The sequence below is a fragment of the Pan paniscus genome, chromosome 11 (genome assembly GCF_029289425.2).
Source record: "Pan paniscus chromosome 11, NHGRI_mPanPan1-v2.0_pri, whole genome shotgun sequence".
Classification (NCBI taxonomy): domain Eukaryota; kingdom Metazoa; phylum Chordata; class Mammalia; order Primates; family Hominidae; genus Pan; species Pan paniscus.
Window position 1 is genome coordinate 89279265 of NC_073260.2, and position 22419 is coordinate 89301683.

General features: G+C 39.8%; 1 protein-coding gene across 5 annotated transcripts in view; it reads right to left on the reverse strand.

The window, feature by feature from the left end:
* The window catches only part of UNC13B (unc-13 homolog B), a 246905-nt gene that overhangs the window by 94958 nt on the left and 129528 nt on the right, over positions 1-22419 (reverse strand). For 4 of the 5 annotated variants that reach the window (XM_008955225.4, XM_055092057.2, XM_003829825.6 and 1 more), the window contains exon 8: positions 12756-12990. In XM_008955225.4, coding sequence (XP_008953473.2) covers positions 12756-12990 — 235 coding nt within the window. Of the gene's footprint in view, positions 1-473; positions 9129-12755; positions 12991-22419 lie in introns of all 5 variants that reach the window. The other variant, XM_055092058.2, reaches the window with a different exon arrangement.

Genomic DNA, 22419 nt, shown 5'->3' on the forward strand with positions numbered 1-22419 from the left:
ACTGGAGAAAGCATCTTAGAAGACTTGAAAAAACAAAGCAAAATAGATCTATCCCCATCTCCTAAAAGATATAAGTGCCTAAGGCCCAAGGAAGCATCCTAGCCTATCATGTAGTTGTAGTTAATATATACCACCAACTACTTACTACCTCTTCCTGCCCTCCTTTCTCCATTTCACATTATACAAGGCAGAGCAAACCAGAGTGAGTAAATATCGGGGGCCCAGCTTTTGCTTTAAGCAGGAAGCTCCTTGTTCCAGTAAATGAATTACATTTGGCAGAGAGAGAAGGGGAGGATGAAAATACCCACACACTGAGTTCTTGTTATTTAACCCCTAATTAACATGAAGCTCGGGTACTAGGAAAGACACAAGAAGGATAAAAAGCAAGCTATGATTAATCTACCACTAAGTCACTTGCATCATAAATGGTCAATTCCTTAAAGCCATTTATGATGCTTGAGTTAACAACAGGCCTTTTGTTGGTCATGGGCTCCTTGATGTCATTCAGAGTGACTGGCTGCTGTACATTCAAATCAGAGTCAGTACTGGCAGGTACTGCCTCCTCTTCTTGTTTTTCTAGCTGGTGAAATATCTCAGAGACAGTGGAGGCTTCTTCCTCATGTTTCCCTGAAGGACAGGCGGGGCTAGACAGGTTGGCTTTGGTATCCCAGTGTTCTCCAGATGCTGAGATTTCCTGCTGGTTTCCCCCTTCTCCAGACCCTGAAAGCCCCTGAGCACAGACCTCTGGACTGGCCACCAGCTGCTCAGAGGTCCCAGAGGGCTGAGTGTAGACTTTACCTGGCTGAGCACTGGCCCCAGATATTTGAGAAGACTTCAAAGCTTTGTTAGCCTCACTGGAGTTAAGGTCCTGATCACTGCTAGTAACTAAAACTGGAGGGGAGGATTCTGTAGGCATTTGTTCAGGGACCCCTTTGTTCTCTTTTGGCCACGGAAATGAAAGATCTACCTTTCCAAATACTAGTTTTGAATCACTTGCTAATACACTCCCTTTCCCCTCACTACTTCCCTCAAATAGAGTTGACAACTTCTTAAAACTGGACATTAAACCAGTCTCTGCTGCTCTATTGCCAGAGGGGAGAGGTGAGGAAAAGAAAGAGCTCAGTGGTTTCCCATGGTTAGTAGCAGAGGATGGCAAACGAAGCTTTGGCCAAGTGGTCACATTTGGGATCTCAAAACGTGGTCTTGACTGCTCTGTTTCCTGGGGTACTACAGGTGGATCTTTCTGGGCATGAATTATCTCACAACTTTCTTTGGCAGGAAGCACAGGGTCCTCCAGCAGAGGATGAGAAAAGTGACCTTCGGTTTCCAGTGTGGTGCTCTGGCTCACACTTGCATCATTGAACAGCGTAGTATCAGTTTCTAGTGAACTGGCTGGATGCAGCTCCAGTAAGTCTTGGTTTGTGGAGGCAGTTTGAATAGCTGGCTCTGGCTCAAGAGGAAGAGGTGGCTGAATTGGAGGAGGAAGCTCTTCGGCAATGCAGGTAGGATCTGGATGCAACTGTGCTGGCAGCGCAAAGTTCTCTGCTTCTAACGATGCCTCCGTGTCTGTAGCTTGCAATATCCCCATGTCTCCTTCATCACTCAGAGACAATACTCCTTGCCCAGTATCATCACCCGAGAAAGAAGTTGTATTAATTGTTTCAGAACGTTGAGGTTCCAGAATATTTTCAGGAGTATTATTGTCTTCCATTTTGGTTGTTAGTTTAGGATCATCTGTCAAGATATCTGATTCTGGCTTTGCACTAATCACAGTCATTCTACAGTCACTGAGAGTAGATTCTGAACTTAGTGCTGTAAAGGCAGCTTCTCTCCTTTCTGGAGGTACTGATCCTACAGCATCTCTGGAACAACCATTTTGAAGCCATGAAGTAGCTGGGAGAGATGATTCTTGTTTGTATGGCTCTGGCTTGGGACTTTTGAAAATTCCAAATAATTCACCTTTGAGGGGCTGAGATGATACATCAGAAGCAAGAGAGAAAAAGGAGTTTTTCTTTGGAAATTTAGGAGAGGAGAAAAGTCCAGAGAGTGTTTTGGGAGGTTCAATTAAGCTCCCAGAGAAAGATTTCACTTTGGTCACAAACCCTGAAAGCATGTCTACTGAAGAGCCTAATGCAAATTTGTCTTCCTCTTTATCTGCATCTTGGTTCTGAAGGTTCCCTGCACACCCTGGCTCTGGAGAGGAAGAGGCTGGCTCTAGGATCTGTGGTAAGACCTCATCGGGGGCCTTTTCTAATGGCAAGTTCACTGGGTCAGTAGTAAATTTCTCATTTTGGTGGCAGTTAGTACAAGTGTCTAAATCATTGAATTTTTCAATTAACTGTTTAGCATGTGAAAAAGAGTTGGACAGTGAGTCACTGGGGAAGGCTTTGTGGTTGAAAGCCTCTTCTTCATGGGGAGCTATCCCAAGGTTCTCTGGGCCAGTGAGGAATGTTTCAGCCTGTGCCTGAAATTCTGGTGAAGGAGGAATAATGACTTTTTGCAATTCATTCATCTGGAAATCCACTGATGTCCCTGGTACAATATTGGAACTCAGTTTTTCCTGACAGTTCTTGTCTACACTGAGCTCATCTGCAAGGGAGGTAACCTCAATGGTGTTGTTAATGGAAATACAAGGTGCCATTTGCTGTTCATGAACTACTTCTTGGGCTATGCTATCTCTATGACCACTGGAACTTTCTCTGGTCATTGTGCTACCACTCTCTACAAAAACATTTGTCTTCTTACAGGGCTGGGAGGTCACTGGAACAACAGTTGAAATGCTTTGTTTTTCCCCAGAGGTCTCCTTTTTTTGATCCAAAAAGGACAAGCTGAAGAAACTAAAAGTAGAACTACTATGAGAGGCATCCTTCTTAATGCTTGAGCTAGCAGTGGAAAAAAACGAAGGAAGTGTGAATAGCCCTTCTGCTTGAGATTTGGCTCTTGGTAGAGTAGCAGAGGCTCTGTTCTCAGATTTTTCAGATCCAGTGAGAAAAGAAAATATACTCTTTTTGGTTGATAACTCTGGTTGAGATGAAGATGTCGTAGCCATGGAGAAACTCCAGTCTTTGTCAGAAAAATGATCTTGTTCATTTGAATTTCTCTTGCTCAGGGTATCAAAGGATATTTCATTACTTTTTGAAACTTCTGTCACTGTAGTCACACCACTAGTTTCTACTGAAGACTCCCTGGAAGACTCTTTGAGACTACTTGTTGAAAAAGATGAATTAGGTGACTGCTGGATTAGATGGTCTCTGAATCGTACCTCTTTTTCAGTCAAATCATTACCCTGGGTCCCTCTAGTTGATTCCTCTAACCTACTGTCATCGATAGTAGTCTGTTTGTTCAGTCTTCTAACTCTAGCCTTCCCTTTAGAGGAAATTGGTGCAGCAGGAAAGTTCCCAGCACCCTGGCTAGCTAGCTCCATAGGAGTAGGACTTGACCTGACCTCATCCTTAATAGTCATTGAAGAAACAGACGTATTTTCAGTTGTCTGTATAGGAGATACATTGGCTTTAAAGAAATCCCCAAGGGTACCCCAAAAATTTGAAACACCAGAAGATTCTTTCTTTTCTTGAGGTGGTATCTTGACATTTGTATCACCAATCTTTTCTAAGTTTGGTGATCCTTCTTTATTCACCTGAGTCTTAAAAAGATTCAAAAATCCAGATGACTGTTTTTCATTTGCTGTCATACTAACTGACGATTCTTCTCGACTGAAGAGTTTCAATGAACTTTTAAATAATCTTTTATCAGACTCTTTGGATGACTGGCCCTGGGGAAGCTCACAATTCTCACGCTCATCCCCACTATGCTGAGGTGCAGGAGAAACTGAAATAGAGTCTGTTGTAATGATTTCATCATCTTTTACACCTGATTTAGCCTGAGGAGTTGTTTGGCTTACCTGGAAACCAGATTTTAACAAACTTTGCTTTTTCACATGGATGTTTTTATTTAAAGAGAATTCTTGCCTTATATTTTTGATCAATTCTGGATGCTGAACATTGGATACTATCTGTCTTTCTGAATCCTTAAGAAGACTTTTTTCCACATTTGGGGAGTTACCCTCTAATTGCTTACTCATGATTAATGACTGAAAGCCATCATTTGTGAGCTCTGCTAAATCTGACTGCTGATTCACTTTCTGCATGGCCAAAGCCTCTAAGGATTCACTCTTATCAAACTTCAAAGTACTTCCAACTGAGGCACCCAAAACAGAAAATACTGAAGCCACTTTGTTCACTAATGATGTCTCTTCTGCTTGTTGTGAGCCTTTAGTCATATTTTCAGGATGAACCAAAGTGGTAACTTCTTCAACAGAAGACTGAAGCCAATGGAAACTGGAAAGGTGAACTGATGAATCTTCAGCTAGAGGCTGGTTTTTATCTCTCTCTATAATTTGATCTCTGCTTAAGACATGATTACTAATAGTTTGGGGCTGATTTCTGAGATCTAATGTACATTCAGCGTCTTCAGAACCACATGGCCTTTCTTTGAAAGATCTAAAGTCTCCTTTAAACTTTTGACGATTATAGCCTGAAAAATCTAGTGGCTGATCGCTTGGGTCACAACTTGAGTCTTTAAGTACTTGTGAAAAGGTTTCTAAATTTAGATACAATGGTTCCTCACTTCTTGGCAAAGCTAAAGATAAATCAAGAGGGTCATCAATTGGTTCCTCTTCAACATACCACAATATTTCATCTTCCTTATCAAGTACTTTAAAACTACAGGCAGAAATAATGCTGTCATCCAACATAATACTTGATAGACCATTTGTCTGTAAATCACAATCCAAATACTCTTGATAAGAATCAGGTATAAATAAATATGCATACTGCCCAGTAGAATCAGTGAGAAGAGAATAGATATATTGACCATCATGAAACATATAATATCCATAATCCCCATCCTCTGATGGCCACCACACTCCATGTTCAAGACATGACAACCATTCCTGGTACTCATAACCAAAACTTGAAAAAACAAAGTTTTCATCCATTCTTAATGATTCTTGATCAACTATGGGGCATGTAGTCTTGTCATGATCTGATGAAGAACTTAAGTCAATGGGTAATTCTTCTAGTGAATTATTAGCCTCATTAATTGGAAGAGGACCAGAGTTTCCATATAATGAGTTAGCTGCCCACACATCACCTCTTAATAAGTAATCTTCATTAAATGCTAACTGATTGAATGATTCATATGGTAAGTCACACCAAATGACACTGTTTGGATTTGTTCTCCACTCCAAGATGTTTGCATTTTGATCTTTTTGGCAAAAATTTATCACTGAGTTTTCTGAGTCAAGCCACAAGCAAGCATCGGCTGATAGAAATCTATTTTGATTTAACATATAATAAACTGGCTGAAGTTTTCTGGAATTTTTAGACAAATCTTTTATGTCAGAGTCCCATTCAAAACAGAAAGGACTGTTCATCTCTTCAAAAGCCTGATAGTTGTTTGATTTATTGAGAATGTTGGTATTTAGTACAGGTGAATTTAACTTGTTTGAATTTTCATGTAGTTTTGCCTCAAGAACATGGTTTGGCATTTGCCTCTTAGCCATAGATTTCTCCAAAAAACCTAGCTGAGCGCTTGGAGCACAGTGAAGTACAATGTTCTCAGAGGAGGGGTGATGCTTTTCACTTTCCTGGTTTTTCTCTGTAGGGGAACAATGATGATTATCATCCCCAGCATCAGATAATGGTATGTTTTCTTTAGGTAATAAGGAGGCTTCTATGAAGCTAGAAGTTTCATGTTTTTCAACATGGTTCTTCGGGTTCTCAGAAGTCACACATGAAGTAGCAGGGACCTCATCCAAGGATAAATGGTTATCTCCATTCAAACTCTTCATGTTGCCTAAAGACATGAACTTTGCTTCCTCTGGTTTATGATCAATCATACCGCTATTTGATAGCAGGTTAAATATTCCAGAGATTAAACCTGGGGTATTATTCTTGTGATGGGAGTCATCATTTTTCAAATTTAATTCTTGACTAGACAAATTTTCAGCAGAAGAAAACCTATTAAACAGGCCAGAAAGGAAGCTTCCTTGGGTATTTTTCTTGGAAGTCTTATCTATAACCTCATCTTCATTAATTTCATTAACCAAAGTGGATTTGGAAGTGGTAGAAATACACTCTAATGAAGAGTCTGATGCTACTGAAGATGCTGCTTGTATAAGATTCTTATCTTCTCCTAAAGGATTTGAAGTTATATGTTCTTTGGGCACAACTCCAGGGATGGCTAAGCCATCCCTTTCAAAATTCTGTCCTGCTGTGTGGTCACTTGGATTTAATTCCTCTATACTCCCAAATTTCCCCAGATCATTATTAATATTTGTAACTGAATCAGACTTTATTATATTAAATTTGGCATCTTCAGGACTATTTATTTGGTCATTCTGATTAAATTCCTCTGTACTGTCAAATTTCCCTAGATTATCATGAATATTTGGAGCTGAACTAGATTTTATTGAACTAAGTTTGGCATCTTCAGGACAATTTACTTGGTCATTCTTATTAAATTCCTTTATACTGTCAAACTTCTCTAGATCATCATGAATATTTGGAACTGAACTAGATTTTATTGAATTAAGTTTGGCATCTTCAGGACAATTTATTTGGTCATTCTTTTTAAATTCCTCTGTACTGTCAAATTTTCCTAGATCACTATGAATATTTGGAACAGAACTAGATTTTATTGAACTATGTTTGGTATCTTCATGGCAATTTTTTTTGCTCTCCTCATCAGTGGTTACTGCTGAGCCACGTAAACTCTGGTCATTAACAGTAACCTTGCTGTCAGTGAAAGAAAATTTAAACAAAGGAAAAATGCTTCCTTTCTCTTTTAACTCCTGTTGCTTTTCAGAATGACCAAGACCTCTAAAAAATGGAAGATTTAGTTTTCCACTAAAGGAAAAGGAACGACCATCTTTCTTAGAGCCCCTTTCTAATCCATCTTCCTCCACCTGGCAAATTTTCACAGGTTCTGACAAACTTTCCTTTGAACAAGTCTCAGGGGAAGTGAGCAAAAACTGGCTAAATGATTTTCTGAGTGGCTCAAGGAAATCATCATTACCTGTAACTTTGTCCTCCTCTAATGGCTTTGAAAATACCTCTTTATTTGCAGTTCTACTGCCAGCTATACAAGGATGTCCTGGAGTATCTTTGGCACATATTTTTTGTTGATCTGGTAAAAGAGACAGATCTATACAGAGTTTTCCTTCCAATAGACTCTCAATATCATCATTTTTACTTGCAGAACTAACTAAGTTTGAAGGTTCACTGGTTACTTCGGAGGACAACAAATTCTCACTTGTGGGCATCTGGAACCAGCCCGTAGTTTCTTCATCACTCCCATTTAAAGCAGTGATGCTACTACTGTAATTGTCAAGAGTGCCTTCCCTTTTATTTAACTCCAAACCACACTCAACAAAGCTTTCTTTTCTTGGTGGCTTACTCTGGTCATCATCTTTTTTTGTTTCCTCCTTGTCTGAAAAGATCTTCAATGGATTTAACCTGCTGAAAACCGACTTTATAACTGAACTCTGACTCTGTGGAGCCAAGTCCTTTGCAATACTTTCTGTTGTATTCTGAAAGTATAAACTCCCAGTTTTATTACCCATGTGCTCATTTTCAGAGGTTTTTCTATGTCTGTCTATATTCACATTATCATCTTTTTGAGAGGATAATGGAGATTGCATGGAAAGATCCTTCCCCAATATTGCCATGGCTCTGGGTTTAGATCCCGAATTAATTGCCTCTATTTGATTAAGAGTTTCTGTTTTTTCTGGAACTAAGGAAACCAACTTTTCCACAGAGTTTGTTAGATGCTTTGTGCCTGAACCCACTTTTTCTGTGAGTGAACTAAACAAAGAACCAACAGCACATTGTACTCCAGTCAACTCAGGGAAAGAGATGGCTGTGTCCTTGTCATTCTTGACAATAGTTAAAGGTGGTATTTGATCCCCAGGCGTTCTCTGTTCCGCATCAAGAGTACTATTTTGTTTATGTGATTTTTTAGTTTTTTTGTCATTCTTGACAATAGTTAAAGGTGGTATTTGATCCCCAGGCGTTCTCTGTTCTGCATCAAGAGTACTATTTTGTTTATGTGATTTTTTAGTTTTTGAAAGTGAACCAAATCTATTAATCTCCTCTTCCTTCTCTGCTAAATATTCTGACACCGTTTCTACCAAACACTGAAGCTCATCCATTGTATCAATACTGTCCTCCTTGGGCTCCTCAATAGAGGAAGGGGTTATCTCTTCTATAGAGCACTCAGACAGATCTCCAAGTGTTTTTGCATCACAATTCATCCTTTGTAATGGCAATGCTGAATTTGCTACATAATATTCTTCAGGAAAATCTCTAATATGGTGGACATTGGATGAATGCCATGTTGGTGACTGTAAATTTTCCTGCTTATCAGAAATGGGGGAACCCAGAAGTTCATCAGAAGTACTACTAGTAGAATCTTCAAGAATATCTAATGAGGTAAAATTAGTGACATGCTGGTTTGAGCCAGATGACTTTTCACAGTGCCTTAAACAACTGGACAGATCATAATCATGACTTTCCAACTTAATGCGCTGCATGCCACTCTTAACCACAAATCCATTTTTGTAGGGGTACAAAACTGGGTACCCCATATTTTGTTTCTTTTCAGTATGGCAAAGGGTACAATTTTCAGTATTAGAATATGTACTTTTGTAGTTAGTCTTAGTTTCAGATCTCTCACCATATTGCCTTCTTTCACTGTCTTCAAAATGATTGTATAAGGGTTTCTTTTTTCTTCTTCTATCTAGTGTATCATATTTCTGAGCATACCTGGAGAAAACAGAAGTTTCAACCTTAAACTCAGTAGAGAATTCTGTTTGTTGGCTCTGAGGTGGTATCTTTTTCCTGTTCTTATACTTTGGTTGTTTTTGTTGGCTGTAGTATTTATCAGCTTTTGAAAGGGTTCTAATTTCTTTTATCTCTGCTTCCTTCAAGTTTATGTTATTATTTTCTAGAAACTCGTGTGATATTTTCCCCTCTATCTCCTTATGTATATCTTCTTGCTCTTCATAGTCAACATCAGAGAAGGCTGAAATAATCCTAATTTTTTCATCTTTATCCTGTGAGCCTTGTCTGATGTGAAGGGATAAAATTGGAGGAACAATAAAGCAAAGAAAAAGGAAGAGACAGGGAAAAGGAAGAAAGAAGTTATAAGATTTAATACATGTTCAATGAGAAGACTAGAACAATAAAATTGCCAATGTGATAAAAAGCATTCAGACTAAAAAAAATATGAAAAGGAAATCCACATGTTCTTAAATATTATATCAATGTAGTCAAATAGTTTATTCCATATCAGAAAAAGAACAGCTATAATATCAATTTTTAAATGCTTCAACTTGCAATCATTTTTCATTGGTGAGCTTTTTAGAATTCTTTTATTTTTCTAAGAAACAAATGAAAAAAGTGAAACATGTTGTACCAATATCTAGAATGTATTTGCAATATTAAAGTATACCAGCAAAATATATCAAGGGATTTCAAGAAAACGAAATTTGCTGATAAATTTTTAGTCTAAAAAGAAGCCAAGCTGTTAACTTTCTGAAAGTTATATTTGAGGATGTGTAGCCAAGAATATAGTCAAATATATTTCTTTTAATAAGAAAAATATATATATAAAACCATTTTTTACTGTCAGCAGAAGTCAAACTTTGTTATACTACAAAAAAGAACAAATTATTTAAGGCCTTATAATTTTTTTTTGAGACGGAGTTTTGCTCTTGTTGCCCAGGCTGGAGTGCAATGGCACATTCTCAGCTCATTGCAACGTCCGCCTCCTGGGTTCAAGCAATTCTCCTGCCTCAGCCTCCCGAGTAGCTGGGTCTACAGGCACCCACGACTAGGCCCAGCTAATTTTTGTATTTTTAGTAGAGGTGGGTTTTCACCATGTTGGCCAGGCTGGTCTTGAACTCCTGACCTCAGGTGATCCACCCACCCTCAGCCTCCCAAACTACTGCAATTACAGGCATGAGCCACCATGCCCAGCCTAAGGCATTATAATTTGTTGTTTGTGAAATCTAAAGGCTATATGCATTGAGGATCACAGTGAAAAGAATATCTTTCCCTATACTGATTATAGCAGCAGAAGCTACATGCCCACCTTAAAACAATGAATACTGAAGATAGCCTGACCTTTCTTTCACTTAGATTAAAGACTGCCTTCTTCTGTGTACCAAGGTAGGGATGGAGAAAGAACCTAAAGGCTAGGAGCTTATTAGTTCAGTGTGTTCTTTATAGATATAACATCCAAAAGCATTCATTTAGGAAACAGAAGCAAGATCAAAGCAGACACTTAGTCACTAAAAATCTTCCAGAAGGCCAGGTGCAGTGGCTCTCACCTGTAATCCAAGCATTTTTGAAGGCCGAGGCAGGAGGATCACTTGAACCCAGGAATTCAAGACCAGCCTGAGCAACAACACAAGACCCTGTGTCTAAACTCACCATGTAGCAGTTTGGTGAGGTGGGCAAGAAAAGGACATCATCCTATGGTCTGGTGAATTTTGTATTGATTGACTGAGACAGTCTTGCTCTGTCATCCAGGCTGGAGTGCAGTGGTGCAATCTTGGCATACTATAGCTTCGACCTCCCAGACTCAAGCAATCTCTCCCAACTCAGCCTCCCAAGTAGCTAGGACCATAGGCATGCGCCACCACATCCAGCTAATTTTGTTTATTTTTTGTAGAGATGAGGTTTCACTATATTTCTCAGGCTGGTCTCAAGCTCTTGGACTCCAGTGATCCTCCCGCCTTGGCCTCCCAAAGTGCTGGGATTATAGGCATCAGTCACTGCACCTAGCCAGTCTAGTGAATTTTAGAAACTAAAAGGATAAGCTAAATTGGAATGATTTCTTGAAAACTAACCTCCAATCAATAAAATAATTGATTCAGGCAAGGATCAATGGATGCTAATATCATTGAGTAAAAGACTATTGGGGAAACAGAGTATTGATACAGTCTCAGGTATCACTCCAGATATTATTAATTACAAAGGAGAAGAGGAAACTTTACACTGGAGAAATACGGCATATACCAAATTTTTTAACCATGAGATCAAACTAAACATCACCAATAATAAGACAAGGTATGTGCTTCCTGAATGCATGTGAAGGAAACATCCAGCATTTTTGCCGAAAACGTTTAACCTGATTCTAAACATGAAGAAACAATCAGACAAAACCAAACAAAGAGGCATTCTCAAAACAACTGGCCTGCACTCTTCAAAAAAAAATGTGTCTTAGGCCAGGCATGGTGGCTCACGCCTGTAATTCCATTTGGGAAGCAGAGGAAGGCGTATCATTTGAGGCCAGGAGATGGAGACCAGCTTGACCAACATGGTGAAACCCCGTCTCTACCAAAAATACAAAAATTAGCCGGGCATGGTGGCATGCACCTGTAGTCTCAGCTACTCGGGAGGCTGAGGCACGAGAATCACTTGAACCGGGGATGCTGAGGTTGTAGCGAGCCGAGATCACGCCACTGCACTCCAGCCTGGGAGACAGAGTGAAACTCTGTCTCAAAAAAAAAAAAAAAAAAAAAAAAAAGCTTCTTAAAACACCAAAAAAACAAGGTAATGAAATTTTTGCTAAATTAAAGGAGGCTAAGGAAACATGAAAACCAAATGCAATGCATCACGGTTCTGGATTGGATCCTGGACCAGAAAGGAACAAATATACATACAGAACATTATGGAGATAACTGGGGAAATTTAAATATGGTCTAAACATTAGGTAATAACATTGCATCATTAAACTTCTTGAGTGTGATCATGATATTGAGGTTATATAAGATAAAGTTCTTTTTCTTAGGAGTAACATGCTGAAATACTTTCTGATGAAGTAACACAATATCTGCAACTTATTTTTAAGTGGTTCAGAGAAAATGTATGTGTATATGAATACATATTAGGGAGAATGAGATAAAGTAAATGTGGTAAAATGTTAACACAACTGGTAAATCTAGGCAACATGAATATAGGTTTTCATTGAATTATGTCTCCAAATTTTCTTTAAGTCTGAAATTTTTTTAAATCTTAGGGCAGGGGAGAGCACATATGTATGTATTTGCTTTTATACTCATAAATATATGACAACAGTCTATGGAAGGATACATAAGAAACAACAGTAGGAAGGGAATTATGAAACAGGAAGAAGATGGGGTGGAGGAAGGTAAGTGTGGGTGGGAAACTCTTTATGCTGTATTGACATTTTTTAACCACATAATTGTTTTATATATTTAAGAAATAAAATAAATTAAAACAAAGTTCCAGTAAAAATACTGAATCTGCTATAAGAAATCATATTGGTTTTCTTCTAAAGTTCCCAGGGAAATATTTAGGCAAGAAGGACTATCCAATCTGTGATTTTTTCTATTTTTAATCTTGGTGAAGGGTATAACAAACTCACTGAGTCAGGAAGTGGGGCAGATACACCCCAAGTGGGACCGCCCTGATCAGTTGAGAATCACTGATCATGAAGAGAAGTATTCCTTATGGCAATATATAAACATAAAATTCCTTATGGCAATGTATAAACATGTGGAAGAAAAAAAAGACTAATAATCTACACAAAATGACTGTAGTTTGGCCCGTGATACTGCTACACTTACGCTACCTCTTCAGGTTAAAGCATCCAAATTCTTCTTGCCAATTGCATCATGAGACCTGGATATTAGGAAGAGAAAGTACTTTGTGCCCAATACCCACCTGATAGCCCGCCGCTCTGGATAATCAAGGTCATAACTTTGCATAGAGTCATTACAAGAGTCCCGGGAACTGCCTTGAAGTAGCAGCTGCTGTGGCGATCGCACCGGCACAGGGAACTGGTGCACAGAAGCGTTGGGCTGGGAAGCTGTATGGTAAGGAGGTGGGAAGCTGTTGCTGGTCTCACTGCGATAGTCACTATCTCGGTCATCGACGGCACTATCAGGGTCTTCAAAAGCTATGGAATAAGCACATTCAATCAAAGCACCCCAGCTTTATTTAGTTCTTCAGAATTATTTCTGCTTCTAACTTAGTAGTAACAAGTCTGGACCTTGAGAACAAAAGCAAGCTGAGCTTCACATGAGCCCAGTGACGACCTCAGAGCCATGAGCAGAACTGTCTCAATTAATACCCACAAGTCTCTCTTCCTTATCATATGAGATATATACTTAGTTTAATTTTAGTGCTTATTCTTAGAGGAGCTCTAGGTTGCATTTTTCCACTGTAGAATTCTTTGGAATTCTGCTTCTCCAACTATCATAACCATAATTAAAAACTGCTTTTAAATGTCACAAATACAGTCTGGTCCCCTGTTATTAAAGAAAGGGGAAAGGAGCAGAGGTTTAAAAAAATTAGCTTTTTCATATCTTGGGGAAAAAAACCCCAAAACTTTTGTTTAACGTTGTCTTGGTGTTTTCAGACTTTTAAACATATGGATTGAACCAAATAAGTAGGTCTAACATCAGAAGCTGGTCCTGGAAATCAGGAAGGTCAAAGCCAAGGCCTGGAAATCAAGTCAAAGGCTCTAGATGCAGCTGAGAACAGCAGCACTCTTACTGTGCTGCTGCAGTGTTGGCTTTTCCTAACAATTCCTGTCAAGCACCTACACCCTAGGCTCAGAATTCCCATCCAGAGGATGGGCTGAGAGAAGAAAAAACTTATGCACTGCCAATGGGATCTTGCTGACAATGCAGCCAAGTTTATCCAACAGCAGTGACTACAATTTCATAGAATTATTTGTCCTTCAGACCAGCACCTGACTGGCTACAGTTTTTTTGTTAAAGTTAACTAAAAAGACCACACTTACAAATCATCGCTGTGCTTGGAAAGGGAGCTCAACCTAAGAGTGCTTTGAAGCCTGTTTTACAGAGAGGAAGTCGTATCTGACACCATACCCTTATGTGTATGATTAACAGGGTTCCACGTGTCCTTTCTTGACAAGTTCCTATTTGGCTTACAATGAGGAAAAGGAATGTTCACCATCCCAAAATGGAGATACTTTTAGCACAAAATGAACTCATGTTAGTAATTTTAAAAGATTATCTTGGGGCCAGGCGCGGTGGCTCCCACCTGTAATCCCAGCACTTTGGGAGTCCAAGGCAGGTGGATCACCTGAGGTCAGGAGTTCAAGACCAGCCTGGCCAACATGGTGGAACCCCATCTCTATAAAAATACAAAAATTAGCCGGGCATGATGGCAGATGCCTGTAATCCTAGCTACTAGGGAGGCTTAGGCAGAAGAATCGCTTGAACCCAGAGGGTGGAAGTTGCAGTGAGCTAAGATCATGCCATTGCACTCCAGCCTGGGCGACAGAGCAAGGCTCCGTCTCAAAAAAAAAAAAAAGATAATCTTGTAGCAATGTGGGCAGTGGAAACCTCCTGAAGACCGTAAGATTAGGCTTTTACAATTGCTCAGGCAGGAGATAAGGACCTGCATCTATACAGTGGAAACAGAAAAGAGTTAATGAACTAGAAAAAGAAAATTCCAGACAGAATTGTAAAACATGGGGCCATATTGAAGATAATAGGGAAATGACCCCCCTTGGCTTCTGTTAGACAAGTTGGTAGATAAGAATTCCACTAAAAGAGAGCACAAACATGTGGGTTTTATAGGTAAGGAAGAAAATCTGAGCATTGGACTCTCAATAACATTTGTGGGTACAGATGGGAGACAGGGGTAAGATGATCTTATGAGCTTTTCCTATTTGAGTTTATGGTTACATGTGAACATAAAAAAGGAGAGGAGAGGGATTAGAACTCCAGGAGGAAAAATATCAACATGAGAAAGAAGCTAATGTTCAAATGGTCAGGAACAAGTATTAGTAATACTTGACATTTGGAGCAAGTAGTCCACTGACCAGGGCAGGAGTAGCAAAGCTTGAAAACAAAAGCAAACAAGAGGGATGCAAAGCATTCTGCTTACAAAGCATTCTGATGATATATTAGGAAAAAGAGACTTTGGAAGCACTGTTTTTAGCCCTTGATGCATCTGTTGTTCTGAAGACAAGAAAAATAGGACCCAGAGACAAAACCATATGCCACTCAGACTTAATTCTTTCTGAACCCACAGAAAGAGCAAGTCTGTAGAAGTCAGTGCTGGACTATTCATGCATACAGATGAAGGGGCAGAGGCAACAAAGGAGACAAAACCAGAGGTCTACTAAACTCTGGCAGGAAAAGTATTAGCACATAACCCAGAGAAACAAGATTCAGTCTCCAAGGAGGCAACTGCGACAGACAATCCTATCACTTTTGAGGCCAGAGAGGGCAGCTCAGCCAGAGTTAGAAGCCCACAACCCAAATCCACAGGTTTTACTTTCTCCCTGCATGTGACCTATTACTCCTAAATAATAGTCTGCTTTTTGTTTATTTTGCTAGGCTAAACAGAGATACTCTACAACTTTACTAAAGGCTAACAACATTTCTACACTAAAGAAATAAAGGGCAAATATTAAGAAACAAAGTATCCATGGAAAGAAGAGGTTGGGAGTAGAAGAGAATATGAAAAGCAGGAGAGGGCAAGAGAGAGAATATACTAAGGAATAAAGTGAGACAAAGGAGAGAAACAGAAAAAAGTAGTGAGAGGCAATCACCTCCAGTTTTCCTAAAAAGTAAACCTCCTGGCACCAAGCCTGATTAGAAACTAAAAAGGGAAATTCAGGAAAATATGTAACACTTCAATTTGAATTAAATAACTGTGTTTTTAATGTGTCACTGACGATCTCTTACTGCCTCCATAATCTATCCCACAGCACCATGTCGGCTAGACAAGAAAAGCCCTCGCTTTGCAGAGAGAAACTGAGTGCAGGTTTGGTTGGCTCAGCCTAAGAAGGAACTAGAGAGCCAGTTTGAGGGTAACAGTTGAAAAGCCCCTGGTAAAGTCTATTTGAAAGATGGAAAATTAAAAGGCTGGGAACACCTACTCACTCAAATATTCACTGACTGCCTATATATCCAAAGCTAAACAACACAGAAGACTCAGAATATAGAGTCAGTCTAATAGGAGACAGAATATATAGACACAAATATTGAATTGCTATGCAAGGCAGTTAGTACAAACCAAGTGCTATGAATTAAAAGTAAAATCACTTCCTGATAGGGTAACTAAGGAAGCTTTAAGGAGGAGATGGCTTTGAAGAACTGGTTCATTTTTAATAGGTGAAGATTGGAGGCAGAAGGGAAATATCTTCTAGAATTTGGATAAAAGCAGTGGCATGATGAAAGGCCCAGTGGTAGGAAAGGCTATATATTTTTGAGAAACCATTTTGTAGTTCATTTGATAGGTAAATAAAAAGACATAGAGGAAATTATGGAAAATTAAAAACCTGCAAAAGTAGGCTGGGAAGGTCATCTAACCTGGGGCAAACAAAGATGGGCCTCCAAGCACACAGCAGGCACTCAAACAAAATCCAGTGAAATACAGAAAAATGAGGCCCTCTAGTATGTGGTATTCCTGGATTGAGTCTTGGATTGGTCTTTAAATCCACAGCACACCTATTAATAGAACTTCAGCAACCAAAGAAAGGAAAGAAAATTCATTCACATTTTTTTCATGGCTTAGTTGCTTTTTCTACTTGAAAACCTTAACTTACCTGAGCTCTGTTAACCCATTTATGCCTGAGGTTGCAATTTATGCTTGAGGTCACCTACTGCTTGGCGATGACCTTGAGCAGTAGGATATAAATAACTCCCACATGCTTAGAGTTCCAATAATGGAACACTAGGCATAAATGGGTCAAGCTGCTTTTGAGTACTTTCCTAATAGCAGAAATACTCAGGATTCAAATCACAGAAAGCACAGACTTCATGAGAAATTCCAGTGACAGGACAAACTTTGGCCCGTCTTAGTACCTACTGGATACCTAATCACTGAGACTCAACCAGATCCCGTGAGATGGGTAACACAACCAGTAATGTCAGCCTAGGGCTACATGTGTTGCCACAAAGAACTGGCTGCCCACTCTCTAAGCTCTAGAACAAAGGTGGCCTTAGCTGGGCTGCTTCAGGGAAAGCCAAGCCATGTCCTCAGCCTCTTGTTTCCTTAACAAAAGCAGGTTTTTGGCTGAAATGGCATTCACAATTTGCTAGACCAATAAACCCAAGACAGCAGTCTGTTCTGCATATCCTCCTAGTCAAGAAAATCAGCCAAATCAGAATGCACACCAATCACCTTGACTCTAGTTCATCCTAGAATGAGCCTTCTCCTTCTGGTCACTGCACTCCTTAGCCAAAGGGACCAAAGGAGAAGGCCACACTAGGGGGCTGATGCTACTACTTGCCTCTGGGGAATAAAAATTAGGAGATCTTGTCAGGATTATGACTGGGACTTTGGTTTGAAATTTGTAACACACACAAACACACACAAAGTCGTCAAGAAACCAGCCTGAAAGGATATAACATTCCACCACAGGTCATTGTCTCCCGAGATTTAAGTAGGAGAGGAGAGGGAAATGGAAGTCTATGCATGAATATCCAGCTTCACAGTTCAGAGGGAGTATGTACTTTGTGGGTAAGATCAAGAAAATGATAAGGAATTTCAATTCTTACGTACTCTGTTGTTCTCCCCAGCCCAAATAGGTCCAGTGACCTAAGAAAATCACAAAGAAGCAGCAGATAATTTTTGAAAATACTTTTTTGAAGGAATTCAAAAGTCATTTCCCCATCTCAGCAATTATTATGTGCCTTACCTTACTTAAGCCTACCTCACTTGTATTCTACTAACTTTACATAACATAGAGTTTCTGCCTTCTACCAAATGTGAGACAAATCTACAAAGTATTCTTGTTCTCTGCCTTTCACTATAGAGAGAGACTAACAACAACCCAAAAAACCCACAGAACAACAACAACAAAAAATTACTTCTTCCATATTGTTTTAAGCCCCCTTCTGGTCTAGGTCTCTCTCAGAACACCATCATTTAGGAGCTCATATGTCTTTCCTTTGTCAAAATAAGAAAAATTAGATCTCTGTCTCTAAGAAACCCTTCCTCATTTCTGTGTTCACCAAACCTGAGCCCATCACAATAAATCTATGAGAGAAGCTAAGCCCTGATACCATGGGTAAGGGAGTAATTCCCTTGTCTGGGAGCGAAGATAGTCAATTTTGCTGTTCTCTACTGAAAGTTAAAAGGTCAAAGAATGGCAATGTTTATCTCTTAAGAAATTAATCTTCTAATTAAGCTCCCAGACTCCCTTACCCATGGTATCAGGGCTTATCTTCTCATAGATTTATTGTGATAGGCTCAGGTTTGGTGAACGCAGAGACAAGGAAGGGTTTCTTAGAGACAGAGATCTAATTTTTCTTATTTTGACAAAGGAAAGACATATGAGCTCCTAAATGATGGTGTTCTGAGAGAGACCTAGACCAGAAGGGGGCTTAAAACAATGTGTAATAAACCACTCTAGCCTATTGGGTCCTTAAAGAGAGCCACTTCTTCTAAATTACCTATAAATTTTTAATAAAATCCACTAAAACACAGAAGCTTTGAAGGACAGGAGAAAATTGAAAATATTTTTTATTCATTTTTCAAAATCAAAAATCCACTATTAATTAAGTTCTATCCCACACCCAAATTGAATTTCAAGAAACTAATTGTGATAAAGAAATCATTAAAAATAGGCCTTTAATCTCAAGAAACAAGAAGTAAATAGCTTCATAATTAAGAATATGGGTTTTTTATTTTTTGAGACAGAGTCTCACTCTGTCACCCAGGTTGGAGTGCGGTGACACGATCTCGGCTCACTGCAACCTCTGTCCCCAGGTTCAAGTGATTCTCATGCCTCAGGTTCCCAAGAAGCTGGGATTACAGGCGCCTACCAACACGCCTGGCTAATTTTTGTATTTTCAGTAGAGACAGGGTTTCACCATGTTGGCCAGGCTGGCCTCGAACTCCTAACCTCCAGTGATCCACCCGCCTCAGCCTCCCAAAGTGCTGGGATTACAGGAGTGAGCCACCATGCTCAGCCAAGAATATGGGTTTTAAAGTCAACATTCAGTTCTTCTGGCTCTGCAATTTACTAGCTATATGATCTTGAGAAAGTTATTACAGATATTTCCTCATCTGTAATATAAGAATAACAATAACGCAAGTGTCACTGGGTTACTGTAAAGATCATACAGGAAAAAATATGTAAAATGCTAGGCACAGTCCCTGGAAGATGGTGAGCAACTAGCATTTGTTGTTATTTTGTCATGTTACCAGGTTTTTGCTTGCCTTACAGAGTCCTAATAAATAAGAAGCAGAAAAAAAGACACAACTCCTAGAATTGCACCCTCTGACAGTCCCAAGGTCTGCTAAGGAATCTTCAATGTGGGGTCCACAAGGCCCACAAACTGGTTCTGAGTGTGTGACTCCCTTGAAAGTCTACAGTAAGACTCGAAATTCTAGGAACATCATATGATGCCAACCCAGGCTGTTTTCAGTACTTGAGCTAATCCTCAATCCTGGGCATATGGGACTACTAATCAATCACAGACTTTAATTTAGTGATACCCTGACAGCCAATTTTCTTCCTAGGCACTTACTTTATTCCAACCACCTATGTCTCTTCTTCTCACCTCTCAGAAAGGATATGTTGGCTTAGTGTGCCATTTTAAAATTGTAATAATTTATTTCACTTTCTAACCATGGGGGGAGGGGAGGCAAAAAAAAAAAACTCTCCTGTAGAACAGTTGCCATAGCAACTGCTAGAGGGTAATTACTTCATTTCTTTTAAAAAGAAAATGGGAAAAAAAAATCACATAGAACCTCAGAATATGTCTATCAACTTAGATTGCTCCAGGCAAGTGACAATGCTGTTTCTCACCACAATTGTGAGCCCAAAGAAGCCTTTCTGGGCAGGACACTGCCCCTCATCTTTGAGCACCCCACAGCAGTTTCTTATACATAAAAGTTCTCAGTAAATATCTACTGTACTAATAAATTGAATGAATAATCTGATCCCATCTACTGGGCCCATCTCTAACGCATGAAAAAACAAGTCATGTTCTCTGACAAGCCAGCTCCATATTCTCACCACTTTAGCTCAGAACCGTCATAAAATAAATTACACCAGTTTAAATAAGCAAGTTTCCTTCCCTATCCCAAAAATGCATTAAAACACATAACTAGCCAGCAGAACAATTACTGAGGATAGTTAGGTTTTGCTAGGCATTAGTACTGAGAAAAGGAAGGGGAAAATGTCCCAGGAAAAGGAAATTATGCATGCAAAGGCATGTTCAGTGAGCTGAAAATAGTTCCAGAATCTCTAGAGTGAGAGGCTACAGAGTTATGAAAGAACCTAATGACTATGGGTCTTAGGTAATGTTTAGAAATCAAGTAATATTAAGGATTTGGAATTACCTGGAGGGCAACACAGAGCTATCAGAGCTTTTAAGAGGGGAAAGACAGGATCAGATTTGGCATTTTAGAAAGAGAACAGTGGAACAGTGTGGCCAATGGTGGTTGGTTGGGTAGAAAGGACTGGTGATTCATAGGGAGGAGGTGTCAGGGAGGCTCGTAAGGAGAATGGTGCACTCATCTGTTGATAGCCTGGACTACGGAAGTGGCAGAGTGGGTAGAGAGAAGGGGATAGATTCATAAGATATTCTGGAGGGAAAATCAATAGCATTTAATGAGTAAATAAAATGTGGAAAGGAGGATTAAATAATATTGCTTAGCTTTTTAGCTTGAGCTACTGGATGAATGTGACATCATTCACCGAGAAAAAAATACAACATGGGGGCAGGCTGAAGAAGATGATTAATTCAGGGTTAGGTATATTGACTCTGAGATATCTATGGAACATCTCAAATGAACATGGCCAGTAGACAGCTAGATATACGGGTGTGGAGCTCAGGAAAGAGATGTGGAACAGACTTGGAAGTTTTCAGACTATATGTTCCAATAAGGGCAGGGATTTTTCCGCTTTGTTCTTCTGCTGTATCCTCAGCACCTGATAATGCATGGCACAATGTAAAAGTTCAACAAATATTTACAAATGAGTATAAATAAAAATGCAAGTAAATAAAAACACTAAGGCAGAGTGCAGGCCAAGAAAAAAAGACTATATGAAGCGGGGGAACCCTAAGGAACAATCACATTTAAAAAGCAGACAGAAATTTTAAAAAGAAGAAGAAAAAGAGGAAGAGAAGGAGGAAGAGGAAGAGGAACAATTGACAATCCAAAGCGTCAGTGAGGCTGTGGAGCAACTGGAACTCTTGTACATTGTTAGCGAGAATGCACAGTGAAGTCGGGCATGGTGGCTCTTGCCTGTAATCCCAGCACTTTGGGAGGTTGAGGTGGGCAGATCACCTGAGGTCAGGAGTTCGAGACTAGCCTGGCCAACATGGTGAAACCTGTCTCTACTAAAAATACAAAAATTAGCCAGGCATGGCGATGGGCACCTGTAATCCCAGCTACTCGGGAGACTGAGGCAGGAGAATCACTTGAACCCAGGAGCTGGTTGTTGCAGTGAGCCGTGATCATGCCAATGCACTCCAGCCTAGGCAACAGATTAAGACTCCAACTCAAAAAAAAAAAAAAAAGAAAGAAAGAAAGAAAAAGAAATGAAACTAACTCTAAAGGAAAGATAATTTATGATAACTTATAACAAGTTCAAAAACAGGCAAAACCAAAAAGTTAGCTGGGCATGGTGGTGCATGCTTGTGGTCCCAGCTACATGGGAGGCTGAGGCAGGACAACTCACAGAATTCAACGAAACATTTTACTTATGTTTACCCGTCTATGGTAGAGGATATTACAAAGGACATAGTTGAACAGCCACATGAAGAAATACACAGAACAAGGTCTGGAAGAGTCCTGGGCACAGGAGCTTCTGCCCTGTGGATTTGGGATGCACCACCCTCCCAGCACACGGATGTGTTTGCCAACACAGAGGCTCCAAAAATCCACAGTTTTGGGATTTTTATGGAGGCTTTATCATATAGACACAATCTATTATAAGTAGTATTAGTGGTATTATTTTTTTGTAGAAACAGGGCCTCACTATGTTGTCCAGGCTGGTCTCAAGCTTCTGGAGTCATCCTCCTGCTTCAGCCTCCCAAAGTGCTGGGATTACAGACAGGAGCCACTGTGCCTGACCTGGCATGATCAATTATTAACTCAATCTCCAGTTCCTCTCCCTTTCCTGAAGGAAAGGGAATGGGGCTAAAATTTCCAGGCTTCTTGGGAGGCCAAGGTGGGTGGATCATTTGAGGTCAGGAGTTCGAGACCAGCCTGGCCAACATAGTGAAACCTCTTCTCTACTAAAAATACAAAAATTAGCCAAGCATGGTGGCAGGCACCTGTAATCCCAGCTACTTGGGAGGCTAAGGCAGGAGAATCGCTTGAACTTGGGAGGTGGAGGTTGCAGTGAGCCAAGATCACAGCCACTGCACTCCAGCCTGGG